General features: G+C 43.7%; 1 protein-coding gene across 1 annotated transcript in view; it reads right to left on the bottom strand.

Annotated features, from left to right (window-relative positions):
* CTNNBL1 (catenin beta like 1) overlaps positions 1 to 25,696 on the bottom strand; it is a 477,418-nt gene that overhangs the window by 202,635 nt on the left and 249,087 nt on the right. Inside the window, exon 10 of the mRNA XM_078652114.1 lies at positions 24,342 to 24,490. Within this exon, the coding sequence (XP_078508240.1) occupies positions 24,342 to 24,490 (149 nt within the window). The remainder of the gene's footprint in view (positions 1 to 24,341; positions 24,491 to 25,696) is intronic.

The raw sequence follows: 25,696 nt of genomic DNA, 5'->3' as shown, positions 1-25,696 counted from the left end.
GGAAAAGTCTAGCGCGTTTGGAAGCCTTATCGTATTAGGCCGCATTATGAATCTCTTGAAGATGCCTATAGCTATACTCAGTATATGCCTCCTGACAGACTTATTTGGTGGAGCCTTTTTAATTCTGTTTTACTATGTGCAGTTCTAAAAACATTGTATTATTTATCTTTTTTAATAGGAATGGCCCTATTTAGAGCAAAGAAATTACTACCTTATGTTTTTCTTGATACAAATATAGTCCGACTATAAACAATTCATCGGCTAATAAAATGAGAAAGAGTGAAATATTTTTAAGATGAATTAAATGTAACATTTTAAAGATTTTATTATGGACATTGTTGTTCTGGACTAAAACGATATTCAATCAATTGACTGAATTGATTTGAATATGTGAGGGTAGCGCAAGGCGATTATTACCAACAACATGGCAGACCACTTAGTAGGTTTTTGTTCTTTAGGTATGTAGAGCCTGTGCTGCTACATACTAATGTTATACATTTGTGTCATTGGGAGTTAACATCGAGACATGAGCCCTGGTTTCATAGTTTTAATTTAACAATTGTACCTCTTTTTACTGTGTACTTTTATGGTTTTCTATATGTAAACCGAATAAAGAAAGAAAATGAAATTATCCATTAAGGCTTCATATTCTCTGCTATTGATATCGGCAGATAATCTGGAGTAATAACATACTCAATATATAACTAACACATCCTCTGAGACATATCAATTCTTAATTTTCCAATTTTGTCCACTACCTTTAAAATTTCTTCTGCTATTTGATCTGACTCAAAGTCAACGTGAGCATTATTGAATTGTTCAGGACAATTATCTTCTTTCACGAAGGAGGCTAGTATAATAATTCAGTATTGTGTGGATTAAAAACTGAATGCAAAATTTGGAACGTTTTTGCTCTATTCATTTAGCCTACCTCCTCCTTTGGAGAAATGTCCTCAAAATATAGGACCGACGATTGATTAATGATAACGGTCATCTTATTCACTTAGGACGTCTGTCCTCCTCTTAGTATTAACAAGGCTAGACTTGCAAATCACATGTACTTCATTGCAAACCTGGTTAGCAGTGTATAAAGTTTCAATATTAAAGTTGTTTTTTTAACCATATTATTTTTTCCTCATCTATGAGTTCAAGGTTCAACGAACTTGATTTGTCTTTTGTCGATGTATAAACAACTGTAAACCATAGAATTAGAATTTTTTTTTATTTTATTTTTTGTCATCCTCGGAGTTTAACGTTATACAATGAATATCAGGCTCAAATTTAAATATTCTAGGACCTTTTCCTGTTTTTTATTTTGCAGTGGCATCATATTTATAGCGAAAACCTTTTTCTACAGAAAAAGTGAAAAAAAAATGTAAGTAAGAATTTGCTTAAAATATTTTTGGGCTTCTTTACATGCTCGTCCTTTAGTGTATTATTTAATGTGGAATCGATAACACTTATATAACCGGTTCCGTTCTATTTTCATTTGGTAATTCATATTAACCTTGATCTTTCGCTCACTAACTGTCAAAAGTTTTTTATCAGATGCCAATTTGTTTCCTGGGCATTTTGTTCCATATTTATGCTAGACCTCAGCAATCAGTTCATTTTTTTCTGAAATGTGCGTCTCTCCAGCAACAATCCAGTTAAGGTACTTCTTTTGGGGCAACAGAAGGTCCACCTTTGTTGTTAAGTGATCCATAAATTCATAATTAATGTCTATAACAGTTCCTATTGAATAACGAGGCTCTCGCTATTGAGCATCAGAATCTAAGGCACTGGTTCTCAGTTCTTCTTGGGTATAAGGCTCTGCAGCATTGATCTATCAATTTTTAAAGGTAACTGGTCATTCATCTCCACTAGCCACTAGCTTCACTTTCACGCTGAGCGAATAAAAAATGCTCTATGCTATAAGTATCGAGGACATGATTGACAGCACCCTGAGACCACTTAATTTGCAAATTAAAAAAAAGTATGCATGCACCTTTAAAAGCAAACACTGGCAAAGCAAATACGTCTGACTGTTTTCGAGCAGTTGCATAGTTAACTTATTTTTATCTGTTACTGAAAGCTTATGTCACCAAAGAAGAAGGAGAAAAACAATTATGGCAGCCACATGCTTGCAAAACAAGTTTTAATAAAAAATAAATATTGCATATAGATTTGAGGTAACAATATTGGTGCTTCCAAGCAAACATCTACGTATAACAGGCATATACACCCTTTTAAGTGTTAGTAAGTATCACAGGAAAGTATGAATTTATTGCCACTAAGAAAAGGTAAGGTACTATTGGCTTTGAATTACTGTAACCTGAACAATAGCTTGACTAAAAAAATGAAGCATAAAGAATGGTAATTAAAAAGCATTTGCAAATAAAGTATTGGCTCAGCAGCCCTGGCACTCAAGTGCACTTCTTCATAGAGGGCTGAGCACAACCCATCAAGCAAAAGGCCATCACTTACAGTGAAAGAGAGCCAATGGTTGAATGGGGTGATCCATTGTCCCATGCCATCGCTGGTGCATACAAAAAGTAAATAACAAGTTGAACACACCAATGGATGCAGAGGGCTGAGACTAAGCACGTACATTCCTTTTTTTATTACTGAATGTTTTTGATTACTTTAAACAGGCAAGATAGGCCAGGTTGTCAGGAGGTAAAGCCTACAAAAAATAACTCAGTCTTGACTGTTGTCAATCCCAGCCAGCCATGCTTCACCTCATTGACCCTACTCGTGGGTTAAACATGGCCACCAATATTACGCTAGTCTCCACGCCACTCAGCCCACAATGCCTGGCAAGAGCACCCCAACTTGATTTGCGAATAGGTGCAACTGCCTTTCAGTTTCATAACTACAATCCAGTTAGTAGCCATTCCAAATCACACAGCTCCTGACAACAGACCCCAAGGATGAGCCGATGAGCAGCCCTGAGCCAATCTCCATAGAAAGCTTGAAAAAACAAGCATTTGCAATGCAATAGGTCTCGCATTAGGAAAGTTTGAGCTATTGGCATTGGAACTGACAAATATTTTATTTATGTGTTGGTTTTGAAAATAGCAAAATTAATAGCTTTGTCATTTACAATGCCAATAGTTTTAACTTTCGAAAAAAAGCACCTATAGCATTTGTAATGCAATATGTGTTGTATTTACGTGACTTAGATGTATTAATATTACAAATAACAATGGCTTTTAATTTTTTTAACAATTAATACTTAAATAAAAGTTATTGTAATGTATAATGGCAATAGCTTTAACTTTTGTAAATAACTTTTGTAATGATTATGTTCAGTGTATTTTATTTTGACGAAAATCCAAGAACAGAAGTGAAATATTAACATCTTTTTGTGACCTTTGTAATAAAGCTTGAAACATTGAGAGAACATATTTGAACCATTTGTTGTTGAATGGTTGCATAGATTGATGCTGTGGTGATGCTGAGTGATGTTGTGGTGGCGACGAGTGATGCTGTGGCGTTCAGTGATGCTGTGGTAGCGCATAGTGATGTTGTGGTGCCCCTGAGTGATGTTGTGGTGCCCATGAGTGATTCAGTGGTGGTGCTGAGAGATGCTGTGGTCATGCAATAGATAGATAGAGTGAGGGCGATAGATAGATAGAGGGAGGGCGATAGATAGATAGAGGGGGGGGGCGATAGATAGTGAGGGCGATAGATAAATAGATAGAGTGAGGGCGATAGATAGATAGAGTGAGGTTGATAGTTAGATAGACAGATAGATAGAGTGAGGGCGATTGATTGATAGATAAATAGATAGATAGATAGATAGATAGATAGAAAAATAGATAGATAGATAGAGTGATGGCAATAGATAGAGTGAGTGCAATAGATAGACAGATAGAGTGAGTGCGATAGTTAGATGGACAGATAGAGTGAGGGCAATAGATAGAGTGAAGGCGATAGATAGACAGATCAATAGAGGGCGATAGATACATAGATAGATAGATAGATAGATAGAGTGAGGGAGGGTAATAGATAGAGTGAGGGTGATAGATAGAGTGAGGGCGATAGATAGATAGAGTGAGGGTGATAGAGAGAGTGAGGGCGATAGATAGATAGAGTGAGGGGCGATAGATAGAGTGAGGGCGCTAGAGTGAGGGCAATAGATCTAGTGAGGGCAATAGATAGAGTGAGGGCGATAGATAGAGTGAGGGCGCTAGAGTGAGGGCAATAGATCTAGTGAGGGCAATAGATAGAGTGAGGGCGATAGATAGATAGGAAGGAAACGGGATGGAGAGAAAGCAGTGGAAAACAGGGGTGGTAGGAGTAGTGCTTGTAAAAGAAAGAGGAAAGATGGAATTTGTGCACATGTAAAGTGCCACCCAGTGCCGCAATTACACCACGGCACGAGCCAATAGGAAGAGCACACATGGGAGAGCACTTACCTGAATATTGTATGCATACTGTCCTGTTAGCAACCTTGTAGATATTAAACTATAAATATTATAAGCATTTTCTGTGTATGTAAGCACTCGCCTGTGTACAATATAATCATGATAAACTCTGTGTCACAAAATTAAGCACCCGGGCTCTCTTTATAATGAGCTGCATTCATACTGTAGCCAGGTGTTTATTATAATTTGCTGTAATGAGGGAAAACACAAAACTATTAGTATATTTAATGAACTAATCAGGGGGCATGAAAGTAAATTACGGAGGTGTGCGGCCACAGGCTATTTGAACATGCACACTGCACCAAAGTTCATTTTTACCCAGTGTGTAGCATGCAAAGCACAATAGTAGTAAGAGCCTGGAAGGTCCCAGATTGTGCGATGGCAGGGGGGCAGAAAAGAAGAACAAGCATTGGTTTTGTAGCCATGAATACAAATTAGAGACTGAATATTTTTTACATTTTGCATTTTTTCCATCAAGGAGCAATCACAAGGAGGCAGTCCCACCTATCACACCACCTTAAGTTTAAGATGTGGTTACAAATATATGGATCTGGGGAAAAAGAGTGTGTGTGTGAAGGAGAGAGAGAAAGAGCGAGAGAGAGAAAGAGCGAAAGAAAGAGAGAGGGGGAAGAGCGAGGGGGAAGAGAGAGGGACAGAAAAAGAGAGGGACAGAAAAAGAGAGGGAGAGAAGAGGGAGGGAGAGAGAGAGGGGGGAGAGAGAAAGAAAGAAAGATGGAGAGAGAGAGGGAAAGAAAGAAAGAAATGGAGAGAAAGAGGGAGAGAGAGAGGGGGAGAGAGAAAGGGAGAGGGAAAGAGAGAAGGGGAAAGATAGCGAGTGGGAGAGAGAAATAGCGAGAGAAAGAAACAGAGAATGAGAGAGAGAGGGAAAGGAGAGAGGGAGAGAAAGAGAGAGGGAGAGAGAAAGAGAGGAAGGAGAGAGAGAGGGGGACAGAGAAAGAAAAAGAGGGAGGGAGAGAGAGAGAGAAAGGGGGAGAGAGACAAAGAGTGAAAGAAAGAGGGAGGGAGGGAGGGAGGGAGGGAGAGGGGAGGAGAGAGAAAGCGCAGTGGGACGGCAAGAAAGAAGGAGAGAAGTCCTCATGGAAGAAGCGAGGGGGAGAGAGAAAGAGGGAAGGAAAGAGGGAGAGAGGGGGGAAAGAGGGGGAAGACAGGGAGAGAGGGGGGGAGAAGGAGAGAGAGAGATAGAGAGACAAAGAAAGAGAGAGGGACAGAAAGAAAGAGGGAGAGAAACAGGGAAAGAAGAGGGAGAGAGAAAGGTAGAGAGAGGAAAAGAAAGAGAGAAGAGAGGGAAAGAAAGAGGCAGAAAAAGAGAGTGGGAGAGAGAAACAGAAAGAGAGAGGGAAAGAAAGAGAAGGGGAGAGAAAGAGGGAGAGAAAGAGAAAAAGAGGGAGAGAGAGAGACAGATCGAGAGAGACAAAGAGAGAGCGCAGTGAGACGGCAAGAAAGAAGGAGTAAAATTGTCATAAAGAAGAGGCTGAGGTAGGCAAAGAGAATGAAAGATAATAAAAGTGGAGAGAGAGAACGGCAGAAAAAAAAGATTTGCCTATTAGCTGAAAATATAGAGTAGGATGCCAACGACATGAGACAAAAAAGTACTAACAAAAAAAAACAACAGTAATAATAAGTTAAATAATAACGCCAATATAATAATTATAGGACTGCAATAATTATTATTGATATTAATAATGATAATAAGTATAAGAAGGATTTAATGTTGATACCACTATAAGTAAAGCTAATTTATCTTTCTATTTTTTATTTTACAGTTTTTGTGAAATGTTCTAATTCTTAGATATGAATGGGTTCAGGTGTAATCAAATTATTGAACGTGAGGGGCGCCTTAAACTATTGTGAAATCAGACTGGTTATCAAAACAAGTGTTCTTTTCTGTTTATGTCTTCATCAGTGTCACAGTAGGGTGATATTCTATTTGTCTCGGAGTCGGTGTGCCAATGTTTACCACTGGCTCTGTCCACTGTGTAAGCAGTAGTGCCATATGTGGTATCCATGGCTTTAAGGCGCCGCGTCAATGTGAAATTCATATATAAAAGCAAGTAAGAGGCTGGCGCACAGATCACTGCACACGCATAATCCCTTCTAGAAGCCGTGTCCCCTGCTCGGTGGGTGCGACCACCGCACACAAAGGCCGTAGATGTCCCTTGGGCTGGGGGATGCCACGCAGAGTTGGCATAGCGCACTCTGGGCTTTGATCCTGTGCCCGCCAGCCCCTCACATGCCAAGCCTCCCCTTTGGGGGTGAGCCAGCTGCACGGGTCCTGGGGTGTGGGCAAACATATGCTCCATTTGGGAAGGCAAGGCCCCGGCCCGGGGTAGCTGGCTCTGCGAAGGGGGCTGGACTCTGATTACAGGCAAATATGTTTACATTTATTTCTCGCAGACAGGAACGTACACTCGTCCGGCTTTGATGTCCACTGCCAGTGACAGCACTGTGCTATGTCCTGTTTTACTAGGAAACATTTGCATTTTACAGCTCGAGGAGGGGCATCTAAGGATACGTGAGTGGTTCCGGAGCGAAGGTAACAAGCATTGGCAAGGTCCAGTTTCAGATTGCCGATGTCCGACATTATGTCTGCCAATGTGCAGTACGCCTCGGCGGACTCCTCCCGACCTCAGCAGGGAGATGGTGGAGGCCTGCTCAGAGAATGGGCGGACCACCGAAGGACTGCTTCTGCTGTGTTTGTGTTCGGAGGGTGGAGGGCGGCTGATAATGGAACGGAAAGCAATTGATTAAAGCAGCGCGTATGCGCTTGAAGTCAAAGCAGCGCACTTCATAAATTTATAAAACGGCATTAGACATGCTGCATTTGGTGGGTGAGGGACAGAGACAGGTGCCGAAAAGCAATTTAAAACAAGGCGTCGGGTGAGGGCAGGAAGCTGCCAGATGTGGAAATGTGCCATTACAAACTAGTCACCTCAGAGAGAGCGGTAAGGCGTGTCCGTGAATGCAAGTCTCAGTCCTGCGCTACCATCAGCTTTTCGCCGGCCGTGGAGGAGTGGGAGGGCGGGGGCTGCCTGCGCATGCGCGCCACGTCTCAGTTTCGTTTTCAGGTCGGAGCGCGATCCCGGAGAAGAGAAGTGCCGCATGAAGTCCCGAGTCCCAGGAGGGGCCCGGGTGAAGACCAGCGTGGAGACTGCGGGACCCCCATGCCTATGGGGAGAGCTCCGCTTTTTGGGAGAGTGCCAGAGGACCTCGAGTGCTCTGCGGGGCTCCCTGAACAGATGGTGCGACGAGTCCGTCTCCGGTGAGTTAAAGGGAGGGGAGGGAGGGAGGGGCTGTGTGCCGTGTGCCTGTATGTGTGCTGTGTGCCGTGTGCCTGTATGTGTGTGCCTGCGTGTGCATGCGCTCGCCTGTGTGTGTGTGTGTGCGTGCATGCAGAGGGGTGGGGGCTGCCTGTGTCTGTGTGTGAGCAAGGGCTGTGAGTTACTCTGCGCATGCGCGGCTCAGACGCGCGCTCACGCGGTGAAAACTGGAAATGAAAAGCGCGTGTCAGATTGGTGTCCACATTCCTAAATACGGGCAGCATTAGGTCTGAAGCAGACACCTCAATGCTCACGCATTGAGAGTACGTCTGCTCGACCTAAAAAGCAGAACACATGTGGATATGCGAAACAGACTGAGATGGAGCTGGAGGAGATTCAGGCAGACTGAGTGGGAACAAAACAAACCGTGGTTCCTGACATCAGGATGCATAGACCAAGATGTTCAGTCCGGTTTCCTCTACATCCTTTTAGGACCTGATCCAATGTACGTCAGACTTTGACCACTGCAAGCTTACTACCTAGGTTTCCCACTCCTATGTCAGGCCTACAGGATTAACAGTCTGGTTGGTCATAGCCAAGCTTATACTCTGCACAAGATAGTGGGGCTAGGCAATTAAAACCAGCCTTGGATAGCAGCAACGGCCAGGAGTAAGAGGACAAGACAGATTCTGTTGAACCCCATCACTGATGACTGCTCTAATTCCCCTCACATCCAAACAAACAAATTACTTACCATTGGAAACCGTCATTTTGATAGACAATTGAACCACAGATCCTCAGCAGTAGCATGTCCACCAGGCTGGATCTGAACATTTTCACAGCTGTGCTCCTGTGCACTGCTGGGTGGTGCCGTGCAACTCTTGTCTCATTCCGCCCTTAAAGTGATGGAACTGAACCACATATAGGCATCACCCCCTGTGTGCTGAGGTCAGTTTCTTGCTTTATTCTTTCCATGCCCTCAGACGGGGAGCACAAATCAACTGAAGCTACCAATGTGCAGCTCTCTAATTTGGGGCCTTCTCAAATTATAAAAAGAGGCCAATCCACAGAAAGGTGAGGTGGGGTGGCAGCAAAGAATTAGCAGTTATTGGAGTCTCCACCTGAAAGAGCGATACAGAAGGTAAATAACACTTCTAACTGTAGATTTCTCACCTGTAGAATAGATACCAAAGCAGTATGCCCCTCCAAGGTAGTGGGTCTGTGGAGAGAACTCAATCCAAAAGTTCCTGCAGGACTGAATAGGCAAAATGCCTTTGCCGTCAGATCTGGCTCTCAAGGTAATAGTGCTTGTGGAGCATGTGCACCAATGCGTCTATTTAGTGGGTTGGCATATGTCAAGAACATACACTCTGTGTGCCACCGCAGTGGTAGCAGCTGTGGCCCAAGAGGAAAGAACCCTCAGACCCTCCAGAGGTTTTATCATGGCCAAAGTGTTGCAGATCCTATTGCAGAAGACTATTCACCTTGACAAAGTCCATTTCTGCACTACATTACCTTTCTTTGCCCTAAGATCCCTTCAAAAAGCTGACCATCCACCGGATAGTCTTTGGTGTGCTTGACATAAAACCGTAAGCCTATTTTGGGGTCCAGTCAATGGAGCTCCCCACTTTAGAGAAGTGAGACTGGAAGGTGATGTATTGCCCAACATGAAAAGGAGTCACAACTTCATTGCAAGACGGCTATCCTGGTCTTCAACACTTGTTTGTCCAGAAAAAAGTTGGCATTGGGTGGCTCCACTGAGAGCACCTGCGGTACACTCATGTGACAAGTTGAAGTGATTGCAGTTGGAAAGACAGCTTTGAGAGTTAGAAAATGCAGTGAGCACCTGTGCAATGGCTTGAAGGGGGTGTCCATGAAGTACGCAAGGATCAAATTAAGATCCCACCGTGGTATCAAACTGTTTAGGAGGGAATATGTGTCAAACCTTTAATAAACACATCATAGCAGGTGGATTACAGAAGGATGGTTGGTTCGGCAAATATAAAGAGACCGAAAGGGCCAAAAATTAGCCTTCAACAGATCCCACTGCAAAACCTTACTAGACCACAGACAAAAGAAGCAATAGAAAATGCGTCAGGCTAGCATTAAAAGGGTTTATATTGCTAATTCCACACAACGCCACAAATGAGCCACTGTGCCCAGCGTAAATCAACTTTGTAGACAGGCACATGGCAGCATAGAATGACAGCCACAATATCTGGTGGTAGATCGAATGTGGTCAACTGATGCCGTTTAATCTCCACGCATAGAGCACTAGAGCGAGAAAGTGCAATGCAGACTCCTACCCTCAACGAACCTTCCAAAGCAGCAGCTTGAATGGAGAACAGATGCTCATGTTCAGACGATACAGGTTTCACACTCTAATGGCCCAATTCAGAGGCATTAGGATGAACTGGGCCTGGCCGTTTCTGATCTACTCCAGAACCTGTGGCAGGAAAGTAGAGACATAATGGTGTACAGGAGTCCAATGCTCCACTCTAGCCTGTATGCGTCTTCTAGTGAGAGCGCTCCAACATCCAGAAGCTTTGACACTGCCTAAGACAATGATGAAAAGAGCCAGCACAAATTCTCCCTAGTTTTAGAAGAGGCTCTGGTCTGCTACACCTACTGTCTCCACCATTCCAGACCCTTAAAATGTCATACCTTGTTAAAAAACACACCCAAAGCTTCCACTATATACAGATATTTACAAGGCAATGACACTGTTAGGACGAAATCCAAAGTAGAAGAGACATGGGAACGAGATTTTATGCTATCTTGGCCTGTCTTTTTATGAACACCTTGTGGAATAAAATACGTAAATCATCCAGGGCAGCTAATATAACGCAAACGCTGTTTTTTGTTTATAATACACTTTTATTAACACCGCATGCTTTAAGCAAAAACTTTATGACCGCATCAGATGCTTGTTGGATATGTTTAACTCCCAAGCTGATTTATTCCATATGTTATTTTCTTGTCCTATTGTGTATCATTTCTGGAAACAAGTATGGTCCCAAATCAACCTGATTTTTGGAACTAAACTTTTGTTCTCCTTTACTCATGTTTTCTTAGGAAGTCTCTCATCTTGCTGGGAGAATGTTACACTTAATGTTAAAATTATTGATTTGCTTTTAGCGGTCGCATTTCAGCAAATTACCACTGATTGGAAAGGTTTCACAAAAATCTCTTTCAAGGCATGGTGGTATGCTGTTTGCCATAATCACAGGTTGGACACTTCCTTTGTATACCCTATGCATATGGCAATGAAAGGCCTAGATTTGTGGTCTCCTGTTACAATTTACCTTGATGCAAGTGCCAGACTATCTTTTCAGTTACAGCCAACTCAACAAGAAGTTTTAAAACCCCCTTGAACACCCAAATGTTCCTAAAATATTTATTTTAATGCTTTCTATGATTCATTTTTACTGTTTTATTCTTTCTATTTGTATCCTTGAGCCCGATTCATAAAACTTTATTGCAGCAATTCCTTTTGTAATGAAATGCATGTAATATCGTGTACTATGTATTGACACCCTTGTTTCTACCAATAAAACCATTTTCTGAAAAAAGAAGAGGCTCTGTACCACCTTGGGGTACCTCAGCTATTCGTGATCCACAGGCATCACTGGCTGAGCTTGTCCGCCCTGGAATTTAATGATCTGGCCATGTGGTACATGCTCAGGGAGTTGCCCTGGTATTCAAGCCAATTCCAGAGGTGCAGTACATCTTGGCACAGGATCCAAGGCTCCACTTCGCCCAGCTTCTTGCAGTGCTATATGGCATGGTGTTGTCCATGAGAACATGCACATATAATTTCTTGTTGGAGAGCAAGAAGGCCTTCAACGCCAGGGAGATGGCCCACAACTCCAAGAGATTTATGTGGACATGAGTTTCTCCTAGAGAATAGAGCCCTCTGGTCTCCACCTCTCCTAAATGGCCACCTAACCCTGCATCCATAACCACCCTGAGCTCTGGGTGGAGAAGAGAGATGGGTCTGCCATTGGTCAGGTTGCAGCCACAACTTCAGATCTTGTCCCGTTTCCTCTGAAACTGAATGACGTCCACCAGGTTTCCTTGGTTACTGGCATACTGAGACTTCAGATTCCACTGTAGAGCCTGCATACGGCAATTCGCATTGTCAACCAGCAGGATACAGGAGCCTAACATACCAAGAAGCCTCAGACCTGCTCTCATCGAGATCCAAGTCTTGAACTGCCATCCCGGGAGAAAATACCAGATCCTTCCTCCCGCATGGAGTATGTGCGATGATGAGAGCAAACTAAATTGAGTTGGAGGTTGACGTTGCATGGGAGATCGGCTTGGTAGATTGGTGTCCCAGGTGACCAACACATTGCCTGCCTGATCCCTGGCCACAAAAGGATGAGGTGACTAGAGGGGAGTGTGGCTGTTTGAGGGGACTTAAGTGGGGCGTCTGGCACTTTCTCCACGCCAAACCGCTGAAGAGGACTCATAAGGAATGAAACCGATGAGTGATCGGTCTGGCCGGGGTAAAACAGCAGAGGCCCGGCTTTCTTTAAAGCACTCCAGGTTAAAATCAGCTTTTTCACCAAACGGGTGGGATCCATCAAAATGCATGTTTTTGAGGAATGCCTGCATGTCTCCAGAGAAGAGTGTGGATCTCAATCTATAGGTGGCCAATACTCTCCCCAAAAATTGACTAATGTTCAGTTCCGGCATAAATCAATATCAGCTGATCCTTACCATTTTGAATAGTTTGTGCCAAAGAGGCTTTACATTCTCCCTGGACCACGAGCAAGATTTCATTGACAATGTCCCAGTGGGTCTACATAGAACAGTCCAGTAGTCAACTGTCAATAACTGACCTCAAGGCAAGAACTGACAATTCCTAAACTTCTCAATCGTTTTTGATTCCTTGTCAGGGGCAGTTGTGGGACAACAAATTAAGATTTACTTAGGATGGACCGCCACATTCTCAGGAGTAGGATGCTGCATATAGAAATCAGGCACTGAACTGACACCTGGCCACCTGCCTGTTCAATATGGGAAAGAAGAAGGTTGAGACCAAGCGCCCATAGGTGAGTCACTTAGGTCTTGATTGAAAGTCAGTAAAGGCTTCGACCAAGTCCTCCGAGGCTGGAAGACGTCAGTAAACACATTTGTTTTAACCTCAAAAGAGGAGAGTTGTAAATTCAGGACCTCAGCAGCACATATATTGACTACCACAAAGGAAGCACTCTATTCGGCCGTGGGAGGCTCAAGGCAGGAATTGAACCCTCTATCAAGAGAAGTAACAAGCCCACTGGTCTCTTATAAAACCATATACAAACTGTCATCATACTGTGGGGTAAAGGCCGGAACTGCAGTCTGCACTGGAGTTGGTGCAAAACGACGAGGTGGGGTCGAGGTTCACAGACGGCACATACCTATGGAGGTAACCTGACTGGAGGCCACTGTGAATTCTTGCAATACAAATATGTACCCCAGGAAACCGGAAGAGTGGCAAAACTGCGCAGCATGGCCTCCCCTTAAGGCCACCACCAGCTGCGTCGTCACCAATAGCCCCAGGAACTCAGGGCACATTGGGATCAACGTGCGATCCTCTCCTCAATCGCAAATCACGATCAAATGGCACTTTGCTGTCCGCACAAGTTCTCTTTGGCTAGAGAGTGGCGGGATGGAGTACAGTCCTTCTTAATTTTCTCGTATTTTCACTTCAATTAGGATTTTGACTTACCAGTTGCCCTTGACTCTGAAAAGGACCTGTTGCGTGTTGGGCTTCAAGAGCGGGAACGTGTCCGCACCTTCGACTTAGAGCGGGAGTAGGAGCGGTACTTGTATAGCTTTAGTGTTCAGCAATGTACAGCTACGCTTAATGGCCCAGTTATCATCTTCGGGGGCATGAGGGAGTAATCCTCACATAACTTGAAATCATACTCCAAGCCCAAACTCCAGAGGCATATCTCATGCAGGTCCATCACCAACAGTTATTTATGGTACTCGTGGCATGTTTTGAACCCTTTAGTCTTGGGTGGGGGTGGCTTTCCTTTGCACATTGGAATAGTTTGAAAAAAGATGTCAAACCAACGAACAAACATTGGCGAATTTAAAGGAAGGCTGCATGGTAATGTGAAGAATTACAACTAAATAGCATAGGGATAGAAATGTATTTGTGTGCAAACAAAGTACTGTAGAGTAATATTTTTGTAAATTATATGCCAGTTGCACTGTCAAGCCAGAACTAAAAATCCATGTAGGTTCATGACTAACCTCCACCCATTTGTGCTGCTGCCAGAGAAAAACAAATTATCTAGTTATCTATGCACTTTTATTGCATTTCAATGTTGTGTGTGCCCCTGAAAGTTCAAGCTCCGGCAGCTGGATTAATAAACAAAATGATCCCAGTTGCATGGAGGCAATGCACTTTTTTGTGTTAGCACACAACTTCTGCCCAGTCTAAATATGTACTCCTGGCTCCCAACATGTGGATTCAGTTAAAGTCCCTCTCTAGTGATGCTCACATAATTGTCTGGTGACAGCTATGCTGTGATGTCAGACCATAAAAAGGAACCTGCTGTGGAGGGCATGGAAAGAAAGGAACTGATGCGGTTGAGCAGGTGAGATGTTTATATGCTGCACTGCTCCATCACTTCAGGGTCAAAACACGACTAAAGCAGAGCCACGCAGTGCCACCTAGTTGCGCACGGGGGCAACTGTGAAAACTTCCAGATCTACTCTGCTGCCTGTGGGATATTTAACAGTTGAGGAACCTGTGGTTAAGTATCCATCGGAAATTCAGAGTACAATCTGTAAATCAAACTAAAGCTTCTAGTCAGACAAATCTTGGAGGAATTCTGTGGGTGCTGGAGCATTTCTAAAGAGCTGACACCTTATCAATCAATCTAGCATTTAGTGTCCATCTGGCATCTCATCCCCTATGTTTAGGAGACAATTTAACTCTGTCTGATGCCCTAAATGCTGGTACCTGCCAACATTCGTAGTCTTAGGTCAGGAACAATAACACACTAAACCAAGCAAACAGAGAACTTATAAATTCAATACAAATAACCCCAATTTATCAGCGCCTGTCTACAATTTATGCAATAAAAGTTGATCAAATCTTATATTACAAGAAAAATAAAAAGTATTACATAACTATGTATGTGTCTGTAAATCTAATTTGATAAGAAGCAGATGCTGCACTGGCCACCAGAACACACCGGTGGCCAACTACAGCTCGCCATCTTATCTGGTGTCATGTACTCTTAATAGATAAAACCAAAAGCTATATATGGCTGTGAGTGGAAATCCTGGGGGCTCAAAGGAGCCATATTAAAAAGACACCTCGTATGAAGTTTATCTTCCTCGCACTTTGCAAATTAAGTAGACAAAAGCTGTCCATACTGCTCCATTAAAAAAGTTCTCTCAGGGAACTCAGTGCACACAAAAAGTAATCCCAAATTTCCCAAAATGTTGCAATGGTAAGGGGCAAGCAAAACTTGTGGTAGCATGCCACAAAATTCCCTCCACATCCTTGTGGACAGGCACAGTCGTGTGCAGTGGCATGTGTAAGAGTACCATGTTTCACTTTCAGATCAGGATGTCCGCAGTATTTATCAGCGACATCTGTCTTTGAAGTTGTCTACAAACAACCACCGGCTAGGATAGAGATGGCTACCAAGGACACAAGGAATGCTACAACCATTAGAGGGACGGAGCAGTGGTCAAAGGCATTTAGCCCCCTCATCCAAGGCACAGGTTTGGTGATGCCATTCCCTCCATTCCACACACTTTACATACTTCAACCCATACCACCTTGTATACTTTAGAACCTCAAGACTAAAAGATGTTTTATGCTCCTTCATCCCAGACTCTTCTGCCTGAGAACGCAATCCACCCTTCACTTTGAAATGTTAAGGAAAATAAATACAGCGCACGAATAGGTTCATTCCATGCTTGGAAAATAAAATAAATGTATGTCATTATCACAGTCACATAGATAGCTGCAGTCCTTTCAATTAAGTTACACTGGATCAAAAAATCTATCAACCACGAACACCGGTACAGAAAGTAAATGTAACAGGTGCCATGTAATGCAGCCTTTTCTGGGCAGATCTCTCACTTATGAGGTCAATCACTTGCAATCAACAAATTATTCTAGGGTTCAAGGGAAGTGTTTTAAGACCTGAGCACAGTTATACCCCCCACACAAGTATTTAAGAACGACAAATAACTGTGGGTCTAATAGTGAACTCAAAACATGCTATGTGTTGCTGGCTATGTGTCTGCTACTACTATAGAGATAGAAGACAGACTGGACAGTTAACCACTGTGAAAAATGTCCATCAGTTACGCGTTTTTGGGCACCCAGTACATCATTTGGTCTACTCCACAGTAGTTTGGCCACCACTCTATCCCCATAGATATATATTGGAGATACGTAGTGATGGATGGATGTCTGGTAGATTAAGTTTGTTTGTAACTGAGAGCAGTGCATAAAAAGTGAGTGTAAGAAAAAATTATAAGTGTAAGATTGGATGGTGCATACAATTATTACTTTATTCTGGAGTCATGCACCTCCAAAATTAAAAACAATAGTGCAAAAAAGTCAGGTGGTTCAAACAAATACCTTCTGACTGGGCTATCTGGTCGACATGTTTCTGCGGGTGCTGGTCAATTACTATACCATCCGCTTCCTCAGGACCCATAAACTTAATTGCTACTGCTAACGTAGTGATATGTGAAAAAACAGGACATTTGTGAACGGAAAAAAAGTGTCACCTGTACACTTCCATTTTTCTCCTGTGAGTGTCCGTTTTTGATTCAGCCAGCAAATCCACATGTAATGAAACATAAACAATAATAACACTTTCGTTAGTTAAGGCTATACAAACGTCATTGCTAAGATTATTCCAGTACTGCATCTGGGTCAAATGACCCTAGTGTGTATAACATTGTCAGCGTAATCAATGTCTCACCTTAATTTGTAAGGGAAATTGCCTCACCTCACCTGGCAAACAGCTCAGGAAAATGAAGCACCGCTCTAGAGTGCAGAGAAATATATACAAAAGTCAGTATTAAAAGCCAGTGTCTGGCAAGTACAGAGTCACCACCTATGGGATGCCTAACAGCAAACCAGTAGGGGTCAATTGTCTTATCATTCTTCATGATTTTGGCACATTTTAATTCATCAGGCATACAATGTATAGAAGATCTGTTCAATCGCCATGAGGTGTCTATTGCTACCATAACATAGTGCTTATGCTCCAGAAAGTAATAGTTTGGCAGTTAGCACCAAGCGCATTCGAGCACTAATTGTTTAAAGCTACAATCATTGATACTTTGCCACAGACAGATACTATCTGTCTACCACAGTGCAATCGCGCTGAATCTTAAAGCGCCTTCCATCTATTTGCACACGCAGCGTCTATCATGCACTGCATATCATGTAAGGAGTTAATGAGTTAAACATAGCCCCTCCCGCACCCTTACCTCTCCGTCGGTACTTCAGACAGCCAGCCGGGCTGTTTGGGGAGGTGCCGCGGGGGGAGACGTGCACTTCCTTATTGTTTCTGAGCCAGCGCGATAGGTCGCACGCGCGGCTCCTGGAACTACCAGTGCTTCTGGGAAATGTGGTCCCGCACGCGCTGGACAAGCGTCCTCTGGCGCGTGTCAGATGAAAACTACACCTGCCTCTGGGAAATGTAGTTTCAGAAGCGTCCCACGTTCGCGCTTTGTTTATACTACCGCTGTTCATGGAGATATCAATTTGCAGCGCAGTAACTATATAAATCGATGTGTCAATGCTATAATAACAGTCCTGCAACCATCGAACTCATTCTAAAGAGTGCTGGGAATCGGTGTGGACGCTATCACTGGGTGGCATATGAGTGTGTTGATTAAACAAATATCGCCAAATTCTGAGCATATTTACAAGGCCGACATCTTCGTGGCTGTTTAGCCTAAATATAAGTGGTGGAAATATACTCAGTTAAGGCGATGATATGGTCCTTATCTCATTAGATAGGACAAACCTCAGGATAATAGCAGGTGGCCAGTCAGTCTAGCCTCTCAGTGTACATGCAATCATCTGATGATGCTCCTACAGTGTCATCCATGGGATGTCTTCGTTGAGCCCGCCTTTATCGCAGTTGAGCTTGTACACCCATTTTTGCTCGATTTTAAACAGATGTCTAGATATATCTGTGATGTGAGTTGGAATGTTGGGTTGTTCTAACACAGTCCACTCGAACTCCGTTGGTCTGTGCCCCACTTGGATATAGTGATTCGTCAGTCTTGTTGCTTGCTTTCTGCACCTTATTGTGCTCTTATGTTCTGAGATTCTCGTTCTGATCTTACGGGTAGTCATTCCGACATACCTCAGTGCACACGGGCAGGTGATAAGATAGATCAGATTGCTGCTGTTGCAATTTGTGAACCTCTTTTGTTCCCACGGACGATTCGTTCCTATATCGATAGAGGTGGTGTGTCTGGTCTGTGGACATGCAGCACAATTACCACACGGATGGTGCCCTGTCACAGGTGGCATGTTCCATATAGTCCCCACTTGATGGATTTCCTTAGGCGGAGGTCTGGTGTGTACCAGCTTGTCTCTCAGACTAGTTGCTCTTTTAAAAGCAAATAGTGGTTGTGGCAGGGAGTCTTCACCGGTGTTCAATATCCTCCAATGTTTTCGGACTATACGCTGAATAGCGTTGGATCTAGTGCTGAACGTATTCACGAATGTAAGCCTATCATTCTTAGTCTTCGGAACCGGTGGTTCCAGTAAGGCTTCCCTGTTGTTGTTCGCTGCTCTCTTCATTGAGCGCCTAATCAGTTTCTTCGGGTAGCTCCGTTCAGCAAGTTTTAATGCCAAGTCATCAGAGTGCTTGATAGAATCTTCTTTGATGGTACAGTTCCGCTGTACACGCAAAAACTGTCCATACAGGAGATTATCGCGTAACGATTTAGGATGACAGCTGGTGTATTGCAGCAAGGAATTGCGAGCCATAGGCTTTCTGTATAGCTCAGATTTCAGACCCTGTGGTGTAACAGTAATCAGCAGGTCTAAGAATGCCAATGAGTGTTGGCTGTTCTCCAAAGTGAAGCGTAGGTTTCTATTCTGGTCATTGAGCCAACTGTGGAACGCGCGGAGAGCGGGTTCATCTCCACGCCAAATCACCAGGATATCATCGATATACCTCTTCCATGAGCATATCGATCTCAAAAACGGATTCTCATTGTTTAGAACACAATCTTGTTCGAACTTGTGCATGTACAGGTTCGCCAGGGACGGAGCAAAAACGCTGCCCATGCTTGTCCCAGACGTCTGCAGGTAGAACTGGCCCTCAAATTCAAAAAAGTTCTCCTTCATAGCTATCGTGGCCAGATTCATAATCAGTGGAATAGGTGTTATTGACTCCCAAGTTTGTTCACCCAGCAGAGATTCAATTGCCTCTAATGTTTCGTTCTGGGGGATGGAGGTATAAAGTGACTCCACGTCAAAAGATACCAGGTGATCTGTCAGGATGTTGAAATCCAGCTCTGGTAACAATCTAAGTAGGTCCTTAGTGTCCTGAAGGTAGGTTGGCATCAATTTCACCATTGGTCTCAGGAAGACGTCAACAAATGTAGACAGGGGTTCTAGTATTGACCCAATCCCTGAGATAATAGGTCTTCCCGGTGGTGGTCTCCTTGCCTTGTGGATCTTTGGCAGGACATAGAAGTATGGTGTGACCGGATGTTGAGTAGTCAGGTAGGCTGCTTCTTTGGTCGTTATCCAGCCTTCTGCCAGTGCCTCTTCCACAATGTGCCCAATAGTTATTTTCAATCTTGGCGTAGGGTCTGTTGTTAGCAGCTGGTAAGAGCGTGTGTCTCCCAACTGGCGTAGACACTCCTCTCTGTAGGTGGATGTATCCAGTAGGACTGTAGCACCCCCCTTGTCGGCTGATTTGATAGTGATGGAGCGATCATTAGCCAGATCTTTGAGGGCTTCTTGTTCAAGTTTTGAGATATTCACAAAAGGATTGTGCGATTGTCTGAAAAGTTCTTGTATATCATGCTGTACGGCTTCTTCAAAAGTAACTACCTTCGCAGGAACCATAGCTGTAAGGGGACTGAAAGTAGATGGTTTCTTGAGTCCTGTATTCTCAGGGTAAATATCAGTTGGTTCTGCCTTCGAGAAAAAGAAGTGTAGTCTCACTTTACGGAAGAATTTCGACATCTCAATCTGTGTCAAAAAGGGGTCGCCTGCATTGGTGCTCACAAAACCTAGGCCTCGGTTCAGTACCTTCTCTTCCAGTGGTGTTAGATTGCGTGAACTGAGATTCACTACGAGGCTGGTCCCGTGCTCTGGCCTGCTTGATCCTGCGGGATCTGCTTGCCGCTCCGGAGTCCCATTGCCTGTTGGGGGACAATCCATTGTTGGGGGACTCCGGAGCGGCAAGCAGATCCCGCAGGATCAAGCAGGCCAGAGCACGGGACCAGCCTCGTAGTGAATCTCAGTTCACGCAATCTAACACCACTGGAAGAGAAGGTACTGAACCGAGGCCTAGGTTTTGTGAGCACCAATGCAGGCGACCCTTTTTGACACAGATTGAGATGTCGAAAGTCTTCCGTAAAGTGAGACTACACTTCTTTTTCTCGAAGGCAGAACCAACTGATATTTACCCTGAGAATACAGGACTCAAGAAACCATCTACTTTCAGTCCCCTTACAGCTATGGTTCCTGCGAAGGTAGTTACTTTTGAAGAAGCAGTACAGCATGATATACAAGAACTTTTCAGACAATCGCACAATCCTTTTGTGAATATCTCAAAACTTGAACAAGAAGCCCTCAAAGATCTGGCTAATGATCGCTCCATCACTATCAAATCAGCCGACAAGGGGGGTGCTACAGTCCTACTGGATACATCCACCTACAGAGAGGAGTGTCTACGCCAGTTGGGAGACACACGCTCTTACCAGCTGCTAACAACAGACCCTACGCCAAGATTGAAAATAACTATTGGGCACATTGTGGAAGAGGCACTGGCAGAAGGCTGGATAACGACCAAAGAAGCAGCCTACCTGACTACTCAACATCCGGTCACACCATACTTCTATGTCCTGCCAAAGATCCACAAGGCAAGGAGACCACCACCGGGAAGACCTATTATCTCAGGGATTGGGTCAATACTAGAACCCCTGTCTACATTTGTTGACGTCTTCCTGAGACCAATGGTGAAATTGATGCCAACCTACCTTCAGGACACTAAGGACCTACTTAGATTGTTACCAGAGCTGGATTTCAACATCCTGACAGATCACCTGGTATCTTTTGACGTGGAGTCACTTTATACCTCCATCCCCCAGAACGAAACATTAGAGGCAATTGAATCTCTGCTGGGTGAACAAACTTGGGAGTCAATAACACCTATTCCACTGATTATGAATCTGGCCACGATAGCTATGAAGGAGAACTTTTTTGAATTTGAGGGCCAGTTCTACCTGCAGACGTCTGGGACAAGCATGGGCAGCGTTTTTGCTCCGTCCCTGGCGAACCTGTACATGCACAAGTTCGAACAAGATTGTGTTCTAAACAATGAGAATCCGTTTTTGAGATCGATATGCTCATGGAAGAGGTATATCGATGATATCCTGGTGATTTGGCGTGGAGATGAACCCGCTCTCCGCGCGTTCCACAGTTGGCTCAATGACCAGAATAGATACCTACGCTTCACTTTGGAGAACAGCCAACACTCATTGGCATTCTTAGACCTGCTGATTACTGTTACACCACAGGGTCTGAAATCTGAGCTATACAGAAAGCCTATGGCTCGCAATTCCTTGCTGCAATACACCAGCTGTCATCCTAAATCGTTACGCGATAATCTCCCGTATGGACAGTTTTTGCGTGTACAGCGGAACTGTACCATCAAAGAAGATTCTATCAAGCACTCTGATGACTTGGCATTAAAACTTGCTGAACGGAGCTACCCGAAGAAACTGATTAGGCGCTCAATGAAGAGAGCAGCGAACAACAACAGGGAAGCCTTACTGGAACCACCGGTTCCGAAGACTAAGAATGATAGGCTTACATTCGTGAATACGTTCAGCACTAGATCCAACGCTATTCAGCGTATAGTCCGAAAACATTGGAGGATATTGAACACCGGTGAAGACTCCCTGCCACAACCACTATTTGCTTTTAAAAGAGCAACTAGTCTGAGAGACAAGCTGGTACACACCAGACCTCCGCCTAAGGAAATCCATCAAGTGGGGACTATATGGAACATGCCACCTGTGACAGGGCACCATCCGTGTGGTAATTGTGCTGCATGTCCACAGACCAGACACACCACCTCTATCGATATAGGAACGAATCGTCCGTGGGAACAAAAGAGGTTCACAAATTGCAACAGCAGCAATCTGATCTATCTTATCACCTGCCCGTGTGCACTGAGGTATGTCGGAATGACTACCCGTAAGATCAGAACGAGAATCTCAGAACATAAGAGCACAATAAGGTGCAGAAAGCAAGCAACAAGACTGACGAATCACTATATCCAAGTGGGGCACAGACCAACGGAGTTCGAGTGGACTGTGTTAGAACAACCCAACATTCCAACTCACATCACGGATATATCTAGACATCTGTTTAAAATCGAGCAAAAATGGGTGTACAGGCTCAACTGCGATAAAGGCGGGCTCAACGAAGACATCCCATGGATGACACTGTAGGAGCATCATCAGATGATTGCATGTACACTGAGAGGCTAGACTGACTGGCCACCTGCTATTATCCTGATGTTTGTCCTATCTAATGAGATAAGGACCATATCATCGCCTTAACTGAGTATATTTCCACCACTTATATTTAGGCTAAACAGCCACGAAGATGTCGGCCTTGTAAATATGCTCAGAATTTGGCGATATTTGTTTAATCAACACACTCATATGCCACCCAGTGATAGCGTCCACACCGATTCCCAGCACTCTTTAGAATGAGTTCGATGGTTGCAGGACTGTTATTATAGCATTGACACATCGATTTATATAGTTACTGCGCTGCAAATTGATATCTCCATGAACAGCGGTAGTATAAACAAAGCGCGAACGTGGGACGCTTCTGAAACTACATTTCCCAGAGGCAGGTGTAGTTTTCATCTGACACGCGCCAGAGGACGCTTGTCCAGCGCGTGCGGGACCACATTTCCCAGAAGCACTGGTAGTTCCAGGAGCCGCGCGTGCGACCTATCGCGCTGGCTCAGAAACAATAAGGAAGTGCACGTCTCCCCCCGCGGCACCTCCCCAAACAGCCCGGCTGGCTGTCTGAAGTACCGACGGAGAGGTAAGGGTGCGGGAGGGGCTATGTTTAACTCATTAACTCCTTACATGATATGCAGTGCATGATAGACGCTGCGTGTGCAAATAGATGGAAGGCGCTTTAAGATTCAGCGCGATTGCACTGTGGTAGACAGATAGTATCTGTCTGTGGCAAAGTATCAATGATTGTAGCTTTAAACAATTAGTGCTCGAATGCGCTTGGTGCTAACTGCCAAACTATTACTTTCTGGAGCATAAGCACTATGTTATGGTAGCAATAGACACCTCATGGCGATTGAACAGATCTTCTATACATTGTATGCCTGATGAATTCAAATGTGCCAAAATCATGAAGAATGATAAGACAATTGACCCCTACTGGTTTGCTGTTAGGCATCCCATAGGTGGTGACTCTGTACTTGCCAGACACTGGCTTTTAATACTGACTTTTGTATATATTTCTCTGCACTCTAGAGCGGTGCTTCATTTTCCTGAGCTGTTTGCCAGGTGAGGTGAGGCAATTTCCCTTACAAATTAAGGTGAGACATTGATTACGCTGACAATGTTATACACACTAGGGTCATTTGACCCAGATGCAGTACTGGAATAATCTTAGCAATGACGTTTGTATAGCCTTAACTAACGAAAGTGTTATTATTGTTTATGTTTCATTACATGTGGATTTGCTGGCTGAATCAAAAACGGACACTCACAGGAGAAAAATGGAAGTGTACAGGTGACACTTTTTTTCCGTTCACAAATGTCCTGTTTTTTCACATATCACTACGTTAGCAGTAGCAATTAAGTTTATGGGTCCTGAGGAAGCGGATGGTATAGTAATTGACCAGCACCCGCAGAAACATGTCGACCAGATAGCCCAGTCAGAAGGTATTTGTTTGAACCACCTGACTTTTTTGCACTATTGTTTTTAATTTTGGAGGTGCATGACTCCAGAATAAAGTAATAATTGTATGCACCATCCAATCTTACACTTATAATTTTTTCTTACACTCACTTTTTATGCACCGCTCTCAGTTACAAACAAACTTAATCTACCAGACATCCATCCATCACTACGTATCTCCAATATATATCTATGGGGATAGAGTGGTGGCCAAACTACTGTGGAGTAGACCAAATGATGTACTGGGTGCCCAAAAACGCGTAACTGATGGACATTTTTCACAGTGGTTAACTGTCCAGTCTGTCTTCTATCTCTATAGTAGTAGCAGACACATAGCCAGCAACACATAGCATGTTTTGAGTTCACTATTAGACCCACAGTTATTTGTCGTTCTTAAGTCAATCACTTGCAGTCATCCATATCAGAGACTTTAGTCTTTCCCATCTAGACCTCACATACCTGAGCATCAGGTTCATCAATTGAAGCCCTTCCCCTTTCAGAAAGCGCTCCCGGTTGGAGCTCAACATCAGGCAGGAGCAGAGGGCATCAAACAGGTTCTCCATCATCTCTTGCTCTTCCGCTGTGCTGGGGTTGTGCCGTTTAAATACCTGCAGACCACAAGAGTAGATGGAAAGGTTACTGAAGAAATTTCACACATCAGCAACTTTGCACGGATTTACCATTCTGTAAGAAATAAATAACCCACCACCACCATATAGATTTAGAGTTTGCACTGGCTGACAGAAGAACATTTCTACCTGGTAAGGAACCTCTGGTGGTGAAACAAGGACAGTGCTTTCTAGAGGCACCCTTTGCAATTCAATTTAGCAGCAGACTTCATCAGGTCAAATTAATACTGGAAGCATACACATACATTGAACATGAAAAGTTTAGTCCACTATCTCTAAATATATTGCATGCTATAAATAACTACAGAATGCGCTTTCGTAAAAAGAAAGAACTGCAGGTACAAGGTCATCCTTTTCTTAATAGCCTGGGGAACAGAACGGCCACCAGCTCGATTCCCCATATGTTACGTCTGCAAATTTCTGCACGCTCAACTTCTGACTTTGCAGATAATGCATAACTCAGGCACTGAGAAGCCATGCCATACAAAATGCTTATATTTGCTACCAGAAATCCATGCAGTCAGTGAAGCCCCTCCCTCTGTTTCTAAAGACAAGATGCACCTTCACATGCCAACAAATAAACTAGTCAAAAGAGTCAAATGAAAAAAGAAAAAGGGGCCACAATTTATGAATAATTTCGGATTTATTTTCTTTGGCACCATGGATTTATTTCTCTGGGTCATAGCAGGACCATTTGGAAGCCAGTGTTTACAGAAAAGAAATAGACAATTGTTAGCAGAACTCAAAAAACGGACAAAATTGAAACCTGTATTAAAAGCACGTTCTGATTAGTATAAATAAGTATGTACTGACCAATCCAACTCAGTGAAAACCATAGCGTACAATGGATTAACATGAACCTGAAAGAGACAAAAAGGATCTGCCCAACATCACTCAGGTTGTTGGCAGGCGTTCAGATGCCTGCCATGACTTTCCAACCCCTGCAACATAAGAACACAACAACACAACCCCTTTGTGGGCATCAGAGTGCTGAAGCGATGAGAGCAACAACTCATGTCTTGCTTCGGTTAAAGGATGCAGACTGTGATATTTCTACATGGTAAGGCACCTCTGGATCGGAAACGGGGACAGAGCTTTCCAGCGGCACGATTTATAATCCAATTTAGCAGCAGACTTCACTGGGACAAACAAGAGAGCCGGTCCTTCAGGGAGCTCACTTTATTA

The sequence above is a fragment of the Lissotriton helveticus genome, chromosome 7 (genome assembly GCF_964261635.1).
Source record: "Lissotriton helveticus chromosome 7, aLisHel1.1, whole genome shotgun sequence".
NCBI lineage: Eukaryota > Metazoa > Chordata > Amphibia > Caudata > Salamandridae > Lissotriton > Lissotriton helveticus.
This window is presented reverse-complemented; position numbering and strand designations above follow the sequence as displayed.